Below are 11,172 nucleotides of genomic sequence, written 5' to 3' on the forward strand. Positions count from 1 at the left end.
CAGACATCTTAAAAAGATTTTGCCCCAGGTGTACTGCTAAAGAGGACATACAGTGGATGACTGCTTGTGGTCAAATGCAGAAGACAGGGTTGACAAACACAGCTGTAGGTCTGATGCTTTCCTATACAAATAGTGAATATATACACCTTTGTTTTGTATTTCATTACTGGAATTACTTGAGTAAAATAAAGCTGACAGAAGCATATTGTATATAATCTTTTTGTTGTGATAGAATCCTGGTTTAGGCACTGTTTTGAAAAGGTATAAAAAAATGTCACCAATCGCAAGATACTGTAATTGAAACAAATAATTGACAGATGAATTGTTAGTGGCAGCCCGACAGGTTGGACTGGAGCCTCAGGCCCAAAGCTGTGAATGAAGTTGGATTATATTGTCTGGGAATGGTTTCTGGTATTTTTCCATCAATGACACTGTGTCACCTTGTTTGTGAATCTGTTGAGGCGTGAGTTAGACGTTTGCAGAAGTCTTTCAGTACAGTACTTGCTGCATTACTGCTTCAGTGGCTGAGAGGAATTTAGATACGTAATATGAACACAAGACAGATTCAAGGCATGAAGACTTTGGCCACAGTTGCTACTGTTTCCCTCAAGCCTGAATAATCTTTATCATTATATCATTTTTAGCTTATCTTTCCTATTTATGATACTTAATGTTTTTTAAAATGTTCTTATGTTTTCATTATTATCAGTTGTATGTTGTGTTGAATGTTGTCCCGTCTGTCCTGCTGCACTATGAGGGCAAACTGTTGTAATGGCAATGGCAATTAGCTCAACTCAACTGTTTTGGACATTTTGAGCTTCCTGTTTCTGTAGGTAAAATACACACTTGGCTGTAGAAACACTTCAAAAACTGAGAGTAATTCACCCTCTGTTACGTGGCCTATCTATCTGTGCTCCATACCTGCTCTTATTGTCACCTCTGCGTGTGATTCACAGCCACAATAGAACAACTGCTTGACCTCCAGTTGAACCACAATACAATACAAACCCGGATTAGAAAACACACCCCGAAAGACATATGTACACACACACGCGCGTGTGCACACAGTCACACACACACGCACACACACAGTCCCCACCTGACTGCAATCTCTTTGTTTCTTTGGAGCCGGGCGAAGGGTGAGGCTTCAGTCGTCATGTTCACACCCTTCCTGACCCAGCGAGCAAGCATCCTGCTCTCCTATTGGTCTGCTCCCCATCTGTACTCTGTACTGTGTGTGTGTGTGTGTGTGTGTGTGTGTGTGTGTGTGCGTGTGTGCGTGTGTATTAGGGTGTGACGGGCTGTGTTCTTGCCCATTTGTTAATAATTAAAGGCTAACTTGTCTCCAGACTGTGGACTTTAACCAGGTCACTCACTCACACACACACACACACACACACACACACACACACACAGACTCCCTCAGGGTACATTCTTTGACAGTTCATGTTGCCTTAATGCTCCAGTGAGCACACACACACGCACACACACACAGATTCTCACTCGTAAACACACTCATTTAGGTGCAAACACAGATTCATTGCAGCTGCACCTGGCCATTCAAAGCCAAGGTAACTGGAACCACCTTTGAAACCTCACACGTTTTTACTCCAAACACTTGACAGGCCTCTCAGTAGGTGGTGTGTGTTACCCTCTGCCTTTTTTTTTTTTAGATTTGTGAGGTACTACAGCATCGCTGTATAGTCTTTAACACTATAGTTTCTAGCCACGTCACACCTGGACCTGTCTGTGGTCTAGTAAAACGTCTTGGCGTGAAGTCCCCTGCAGCATTGTCTGAGCTGACAAGTAATGTTTGTAAATTTGACAGACGGATTCTGGTGGGCGAAAGCAGGGAGGAGGAGAAAACACCTAAGATCTGACGGAAAAAAATATGTTTTGCTATTGTCTACTGTGATTTATTGGAATAGTAGGCGAGCTCATGCAGACACACACTTCAGACACTTGTTAGGCACCTATACTTAACTACAGACCCTGCTTGTCTAGCCTCTCCCTCTACTTTACTTTTCGTCACTTCTCAAAGGTGTAGGTGTGTGTGTGCATGTACTTGTCACTATAAATGTTTTGAAGTTTATTTCCTGTTTCTGAGCCTTGGAAATAAGATCATTTTATGCAGTGAAAAAGGTGATATTTAACTGTAACAGATGAAAATAGGAGGGATGTTAAACTGTCCTGAACACTAAAAGTAAAATAAAAAAACGTGTAAAATAAAGTGTTCAAGTGTGAGTTGATTAATGTTACGCATGAATTAAGTGTACTGATGGCTGTGTGTGTGTGTTTTATTTCATAGGAGCCTGGCCTGTGCAGCCATGCTGATGTATGATTACCCTCTGAAAACAGACATGGAGACGGTAAGGCACGTGTGTGTGTGTGTGTGTGTGCGTGCGTGTGTGTAGCTTTGAGTGCTTTTGTGTGTTTGTTGTTTATGTGCCTCCATCATTCCTAAACTTGTTTTTTGATGCCATACAGTAACTCCTACACACACATTCACTCACACACACTCCTGCTACGTGTCTAGACGGACTGGTTCCCACATTCCGGCTCTTCCTGGACAAACAGGCTGCTGTACAGTGGACATTTGCATACAATGGGTGCACACACTGCCAGGCATCAGGCTAATGAACACACACACACTGTACTCTGAGACATAACTGTTATCCGCTCCCAAACAGAAGTGGGTTTCAATTTTTTTGGCTGGCGTTAGTTGTTTGTGTGGCAAAAACATGTTTTCCCTGTTATTCAATGCAGAACGGAAATTTTTAACTCTCTGCTCTTTTGTCCCCCTTCACTGCTTCCTTCTTCTGTATCCTCCTCTCTTTTTTTTTTATTTTCTCACAGTCATTCTACTCATCGTTAGTGAAAACCCCGGAGCCATACGGCGTGATCTTCTCCCATCCCGCACATCTCTACCACCCTACGCAAATGCACGCCTTCACCCAGTCCCACACCCCCAGCAACCCCACACACACCCAGCTGGAGCCTGTGGACCTGTCAGTCAGCAAGCGCTCCTCCTCCACCTCTTCTTCCTCCTCCCCTCCCTGCTCCTCCCCAGCCTCCTCGCGCAGCTCCCCACCCTCCCCCTACAGCTCGGCAAGCCGCGGCTCCCCCCGCTGCTCCCCTCAACTGTCCCAGCTGCGCTCCTCGCCCTCCCATGCTCTGCCACCGCCCACTTCCTCGCTACCTTACCCCACTATGGTGGCTCCTCTGATTGGCTCAGGCTCTGGGGTCATCCAGGGGTCAGGGGTCATGGTGTCCCCAGTCATGGTGCCCCTGTCTGTCCTCTACCCCACCCCTCTCCACCTTCACCAGCAGATAATGGTGAGCCCGCCGGTCGCCAGTGATGACGACCATCATCGAAGCAGAGAGCACAAGACAGGTGAGACCTTGTTTATGGTTTTATTTAGTTCAACCTTCACCGAATACAACACAAGAGGCATTTAGTTAAGTTTAAAAACTACATTTTAAGAAAAAAAACGTTCTCCTCAATTGTTTATATCTTTTACAGAAAATGAGGAAGTGCTCTTCATTTCCTCTGTACTTAAAATAACAGTTTCGACAGATTCTTGTTTCTTAGGAAAGCTGAAGGTCACTGAAATTCACAGAGGTCACCATCTGAATCTGAATCTCTTCTATGAGAGGGACAGATACACATAGATAATGACAAAATGCAAACATAACTATTAGGTGCATTTTATCACAGAGTTTGTTTGCAATGTCTATGCCTAGAAGGACTTTTGTAGTAGCATAAAAACAAAAAATGCTAGAATAAAGGGTTAAAATTTAGAAATATTCTGCAGTATAAATGTAGAATGAGGCCAAAAGATGAAAAAAAATGCATTTACTTAGATTAAGAGTCTACAGTCATGCTCTGTGAGGCTACACTGATCATACTGACTGGTGATTTCTTTGCTTCTACCCAGTTCACTCTTCGAAGCCCATGGAGCTGCGGGGCGACGCCCATGACCTGCACAGGCCAATCAAAACAGAGCCTCGCCCTGAGCTCACTCATGACCCCCACAGCAGCCATGAGATGAAGTCATCGGTCATCAGGATACCGCACGAATACGAGTAAGTGACGCACACTCACTCACAAATTTGGAGAGAAGCACGAAAAGTTTCACAAGTTTCACTGTCTGCTGCAGCGCTTCCCCTTTAACCTTATATGGAAGTAGCTGTCAGAGACTTATTTTTCGACTGAATCCATATCTGTTCCTGTTGTGATTTTTTTTTTTTTTTTTTAATGCAGGTGCAGTCCTAAGACTAGGGCTGAGTATAGCTAAAAGTTTTTCGATACCAGAACTGATACAATACACAGGTTTTGGTACACATGGGCAGGTGAAAAAATGTGAAGCGCATCTAAAATTAAACGAACCAATAAAGAATGCTCTGATATTGGCAAAGCTGTCAAGATTTAGCTTAACAAGATTTATTCAGACAGCAAAATGACATAATTACAAGATGGACTGATACAAAATGTCACAACTTTTCTTGCTATCAGGTTTACTATTATCATGGGAGATTTATGTGTCAAAAATACAGACTTTTTTGTAACTTTTTATGCGACAGTAATTCTTGAGAATCATACCTGGGGGAAAAAAAGAGGTTTATATTCTATATGATATTATTTCAGTGAATTCAAGTTGGCTCTTTTGGTTAATAGTTTTACCACCACAGTAGTGGTAATGTTAATGAAAATTAATTCAGTTTACGTGGGGTAAGAAAAAGTTTGTCTTAATACGAGACATTTTCTCAAATAAAAACTGTGTAAAAGCATCAAAAACTGAGATTTAAATCAGGAAATAGTCAAAAAAAATAAACAAAATGAAGTTCAGTGCTGGTTTTTGGTGCTTTTTTGTTACAGAGACATTTTGATTTCTACCAAAAAAGTATAGAGGTTCGATACCCAGCCGAACAGGTCCATATTTTGGAAATTAGAGGACAAATTTCTGCTGCTGTTTTCAGTCAGTTGACAAACTGACATCTCAACATGCTCTGATGCCTCTTGTTCCTGCAATGGCAATATGAGTGAGCGGAAGTAAACATAAAGCAGCTAAAAGACACACACGGAGATGAGTATTTAATATACAGAAATAACACAGGACCAGAAACACAGCAGCTGTCATGAACAACACACCGCACACTAACTGTACTGTATGGAGGAGTCTAACCTGCATACAGGGTCAGATTCCTTCATTCCACTGTGGCGTCATTTAATCTTTTATCTCCAGTCATTACAGTGCTTTACTTCATCTTCTTATTGCCCTCACAAGTTTATATCGGACTACCGTCCGAATCCTGTCACCTCCCCTGTTCCTCTTCCTCCTCTCTCTCTTTCTGTCTTTCTCCTTCCTTGCTTGGCGCTTCCTGTATTTTTTAGCACTCATTGTCCGGCATCTGCGGCTCCCCACCCCTTTTTTACCCTCCTCTTCCGTTCCCCTCCCCTCTTCCCCTCTCTCCCATGCATCGTCTGTTTTGTACCGCAGTGTTTCATCTTCTGCAAAGTAACGGCTTTTAACCAAAGAAATAATTGCAGGTCGCTTACACATGTAATAGTCAGGGAATGTTGGCAGTAAGTTGATGTGAGTGTGTGTGTGTATGTGTGTGTGCTGTAACCCCCTGTCCTCCCATCCTTTAGTTGTCAGAGTGGTTGCCATCACAGGGCGTCCTTGTCACAGTGCCAACCGTGAAAGTGGGCGCATCTAAAGCTGTCATCACCTCTCAAAACACAGTCACACCTGAACAATGTAAATGTACTGTATGTACAGTATATGGTAAATAGGTCAAGTTTGCTCAGTATGTGTAATAATGGGTTGGCCTAATTGTGTGTGTGTGTGTGTGTGTGTGTATGTGTGGGTTTCACGGGGGATTTTCGGCACATTCCTTTACGCAGAACTGATCTGAGAGGGATTCATATTTCAACACTCAACACCTGCTCGCAACTGCCACTTACACGCACGCACACAGACACGCTTAAATGATAGTGTAGAAAGACAACTCCTTCTTGCTTTTTATTGTTTGTTTTTTTTGTTTTTTGTTTTTTTTTACTGTGAAACACTTGAAGAAGTCTCTTTTCTACCCTATTCTCTTGTATTGTGTTTAGTGTAGTGTTGTCTGATTTTTATTTTATATTTCTTACACACATGTACACACAGGGTGCGTAGAGTTTGAAACCTAATCTGGTTTGGCCTGTTTAATTTGGATATGTGACTGGAAAGAGAATTGCAAAGGTGTATCTACTATTTCACAGTTTTTAGACTTCAAGAGCTTGTTTTTTAAGCTTCGTGTCAACGTTTCTTGGTTGAATGGTGAATTAAATCGACCAATACAAGAGGGATGACAAGACAAAGCAAAGGCGTGGTGGACTGGAAAAGGCGGGAGGTGTTTTTCAACTTCCTGACTACTAGACGTTTGTTATTGCACTGGAGATTGGCAGCGGCCAAATAACTGTAAAACTTGCATTTAGATTTCAACATCATGAAGGAAGGCCACTCTTATGTGACACCGTCGCCCTCTCCTGGTCAAATCAGATGAAGACATGTGAAGCGCTAACATCTTTTTTTCCTCTCTCTCTCTCTCTCTCTCTCTCTCTCTCTCTCTCTCTCTCTCTCTCTCTCTGTCTCTTAGGGGAAACAACCCGTCAGTAATAGTTCATTCAGGTGCGAAGCATCCTCTCCCTGCTGACTCTCCTGACTCACTGAAAAAGCGGAGAATCCACCGCTGTGATTTCACAGGCTGCAACAAAGTCTACACCAAGAGCTCCCACCTGAAAGCACACCGCAGGACACACACCGGTGAGACTCTTGATTCACATAAAAGCTGTACTTTTTCCAATCTGTGCAAACATTTTAATCATCTTTTACGAACCTTTTCTTAATCTTGATCTTCTTATTTTGTTCCGGTGTGCAGGTGAGAAACCCTACAAGTGCATGTGGGAAGGCTGCACGTGGAAGTTCGCCCGTTCAGACGAGCTGACGAGACACTTCCGCAAGCACACAGGAGTCAAACCGTTCCAGTGCCCCGACTGTGAACGCAGCTTCTCCCGTTCCGACCACCTGGCTTTGCACAAGAAGCGCCACCTCCTGGTGTAATATGTTGCACAGGGCAACTTGAAAGAAACTCGGTGCTGGGTTCAACGTTGGACTGTACCACTTTGACTTGAGGGGGGGATTTATAGTAAAGAGCTGGCCTTAAATATTGGACTCCGAGAGGGAGTGGGGAAATGTTCCTCAGGGTGCAAGTTTATACCCTTTCACCTCATTAGCCTGAATATGAGCTGGTGTCAGCCTGCTACTCATCTATCCATCAGTTTTGATCTTCTCTGCAGATTTACCAGCTCATCTTAACATTATAATAGAAATCTGGCTGTTGTACTAGACCTCTAATCAGCTGTGGAGGATCAAGACTTTTTTTTTTTTTTTTTTTTTTTGAGAGGGGCTGCAGTATCTCAGCTGGCCTGAGAGAGACGCCCCCTTGTGGCCACAGAACCGAAAACCTACACCTGCTCTGTTTAAAGGTATACTATGCAGGATTTGTTGGGTGGCGTTTGCAAACATGTGGCATTCAAAGTTGGTCCCCCCTCCTCGGCTTAAGGAGCGAGAGAGAGAGAGAGAGAGAGCAGCATTGGTCAAGCAAGCTAGAGTGTGAATGAAGAGAACGAGCAGCACTGGTGAGAAAAAAAGCTGTGAATCAGATAAATAAAATGTTATTTTCTGATTGTTTCACATCCATGACACACAGACAGAGAGCAGAGCAGAGCAGAGGAGAGAGACGTAGACAGTGATGTAACCTGGTTGCTACGCTATGAGTCCCGACCTCGCACCCTGCTAGCTGTTATTGGCTGGGGGCTACACACCCACTGCCCAAATGTTGACGTCGAGAAATGTCCCAAACACAGCAAAATAATAAGAAAATACAGGCAGAGGGCAGAGTCTCTGCAGATAAAAACACCACCACAAACCTATAGTTGGTCATAAGTGATGATTGAGAGGGATTCCTTTTGTATGAGTCTACACATTGTTTTTTTAGGAAAATCCTGCATAGTATACCTTTCAACTCCACAGCCAACAAAATACATCAAGACACACACACATCATCATGCTCAAGCTTTCGTTTCGCAACATCAGCTCTCACTTCACTGCATGCATTCGAGTAAAGATTGTGGACACACACAAACACACACGTTATTTGCTAGCTAGGCCAATATAATGTGAAACTTTCCAGAATGTATCATTATCACACCTACTGTGCATCGTGTCATACATCAGCTTTCTTATCAGTGCAGCTACCTGTGACATAACGCTAATGCCAACTCCTCCTTCATGGACCGCCACATCAAAAACCACCACACACCTCATCTGCCTCTACAAGCTTACATCATGAAGTGACTTAAAAAAAACACAAACAGGTAACTAATGCTCGCTTTCTCTTGTACATACATGCACATGTTTTACAGCACACACAGCAGAAAACATGCACTTAGTAAAAGCAGCTCGGTCTTGTGTGCTTTTTGGTGTCTGGGTTGAAAAAAGGGGGACTTCTGGGTCTCATTCATTGTCAGAGTGAAGTGTTTTTTTATGTTTTCATTCAGAAATGTGAAAGTTGCTGCACAGGGGCATTATTGTTTTTAGTGAGGAAAAGACACCACTCAGTTGGTTTAAGGGTAGAAGCAATGAAATGTCTTATGTCTTAGATCAAGTTTGTGTTTCTATGATATGAACTTTGTTTTTGGTTTGTGACACCATGGTAGCCTTTTTTTTTATTGTATGACACTTTTATATGGGAAAAATACAAAGTGCAAAGCAGGGAAATTTGCGCTTAACTTTTTGTTTTTCAGGAGTAGATGAGTTTTATTCAAGCCTGCCTTACAGGATGTCTGTTTTGATAAAAAAAAAAAAAGTCATTTAATTCATTAGTGTTTAATATTTTAATATATCCATATAATGCCAATCAAAGGCCATAAGGTAGCAAATCTTCGTATTCTATGCCATCACAATTTCTGAGCACAACTTTTTTTTTTTACAGCTTCCGGAGAACAAAATAGTTTTGTGTATAGCGTCTTTGTACATGTCTACAATGTGCACTTTATATAAAAAAAACATTCCCAAAGCCAAACATTTATCAGTCACATCAGTTTTGCTCTATTCATAAATCTGCTGGTCAGTTTGATCAGAAACATTCAACAGGTGTATTGGTTTGTCATTATCTAATCATCTAATGCCAGAAGAGGGATTTTCTTTTGTTCGCGCACACAAACGCACTCACACACGCACACGCACACACACACACACACACACACACACACGCACACACACACACACGCACACACACACACATGCACACACACACACACCGAATGTAGCGGCTCAAGTAATCTGCATTTGCTCTTGGATATTGTTTGCAGTTTTTGCTTGTATATGTTTTTGTGTCTCTGCAAATATAAGTTGTAATATATATATACTGTATATATATATATATATGTTGATTATTAGACTGAAAGGGCAATTAAAGGTTTTTATTAAGCATGATTTTGATACTCTCATAATAATGGATGGATATAACACATTTCTATAATGTTGTGTCTGTAATAAACCCTATCTCTTTTTAATCTATGTTGGCAATTCAAAGGGAACGTGTTAAACTGTGAACATATAAGTGTACAGGTCTATCTGCAATTTTGCATTTATTTTAAAACAGAATATTCATACCACTCAATAAACTTATTGATACTATTTGCAGAATGTGAGTGCTGTGTTTTGTGTGTGTGTGTGTGTGTGTGTGTGTTACTGCTGAAACAATTAAATGAATAGATTAGTGGGTAATTAGTTTTTTAGTTTAGGGGATTAAACTATTTTGATATATTTTATTTAATTATTTAAATAATTTCTCGTGCAAAAATGGCAAATATTTCCTACTTCCAGCCTCTTAAATGTGAAAATTTTGTCTTTTTCTCAGTTTGATATCATAAGAAGTTGAATATCAACTTATTTATGGTTTGGGCTGCAACTGATGATTATTTTCATGATCAATTAATCAGAAGATTGTTTTTTCTCTATGGGCTTAAGTCCAGAAGGTGTCAAAAATGTGAAAAATGCTCATCACTGTTCCTCAAAGTGATGTCTTCAAATGCCTTGTTTAGTTTTGCCATAAGTGCAGAATCCAAAGATGTTTAATTTACTGTCATATTTGACCAAGAAAAGCAGCAAATCCTCACACAGAAGAAGCTGGAAGCAGGTAATATAATACACCCATGGTCTAGCACGCTTCACAATTTAAAACAAATCTTACAAACACACCCATAGGCACATACACACACTCATTATCATCACCTTTATAAATTGGAATAATAAGGACAGCAGCAGAAACAGAAGACGTCACAATGATGTCTGGAAAGTTGTGATGAGATGTAAACGTTGACAATTGTAATTGTGTGTGCAGTTTCACCGCATTACTAGACACTACTTGTGTCATCGGGCGATTAATTAGGTTAGCTCATCTGTATCTCAAGTGGAAAAAGTGGGCTCGTCCGGGATTTGAACCCGGGACCTCTCGCACCCTAAGCGAGAATCATACCCCTAGACCAACGAGCCGCGATAGAAAAGCGGTAGAAGATAATGTATAAGAATATAAATATCAAAATAGTCGTCCTACTTTTAAATCATTTTTCTATAATATGTATATTAGAAATTGTTCTCAAACTTTTCGATTTGAAATTCAACGGCGCGGAAACAAATCAACTGTACTTTCTATTGCAGACATACGTATACAGGCGAAGCGAGATGATTACCTCCCTCCAACATCCGTCTTGGTCCAGACTGAACCGAGATTTAGCCAAACATACCGCATAAACTATCTAAATGGTGGTTTAAGTGGTAAAGAAAACGGGTTGTGAAAGTCCTTAAAAAGTAGAAAACATATTTAGCGATGGCTCATAATCTAAATTAAGCCGCCATGAGATTGAAACTGAGGATACGTTATAGATAGACTATGTCAAAGATGATTCTCTGATGTTACAGAACACAAGATGGAAAACTACTATACTACTAGTGGTAAATAATAATAAAATTTCCGGGTGCTTGTTGTTGCCGTTTATGTAGAGTAATATCTTAAATTAGCTGCTGTATAAACTGGCTTACTAGCGGGTAAAGTTGTGTTAGC

At 41.3% G+C, this 11,172-nt stretch overlaps 1 protein-coding gene and 1 non-coding gene across 3 annotated transcripts in view; one reads left to right on the forward strand and one right to left on the reverse strand.

The window, feature by feature from the left end:
• klf3 (Kruppel-like factor 3 (basic)) overlaps positions 1-9,746 on the forward strand; it is a 15,189-nt gene extending 5,443 nt beyond the window's left edge. For both annotated transcript variants that reach the window (XM_044346825.1, XM_044346826.1), the window contains exons 2-6: positions 2,309-2,369; positions 2,857-3,394; positions 3,939-4,086; positions 6,643-6,809; positions 6,925-9,746. In XM_044346825.1, coding sequence (XP_044202760.1) covers positions 2,328-2,369; positions 2,857-3,394; positions 3,939-4,086; positions 6,643-6,809; positions 6,925-7,106 — 1,077 coding nt within the window. In that variant the 5' untranslated portion in view covers positions 2,309-2,327 and the 3' untranslated portion in view covers positions 7,107-9,746. The remainder of the gene's footprint in view (positions 1-2,308; positions 2,370-2,856; positions 3,395-3,938; positions 4,087-6,642; positions 6,810-6,924) is intronic.
• Positions 9,747-10,532: 786 nt separating this feature from the next.
• On the reverse strand, positions 10,533-10,604 carry trnap-agg. Its single transcript has one exon. It is a non-coding gene; the product is annotated as a tRNA-Pro (tRNA).
• Positions 10,605-11,172: the final 568 nt, after the last annotated feature.

This window comes from Thunnus albacares, chromosome 3, assembly GCF_914725855.1.
Source record: "Thunnus albacares chromosome 3, fThuAlb1.1, whole genome shotgun sequence".
In the NCBI taxonomy this organism is placed as follows: Eukaryota; Metazoa; Chordata; class Actinopteri; order Scombriformes; family Scombridae; genus Thunnus; species Thunnus albacares.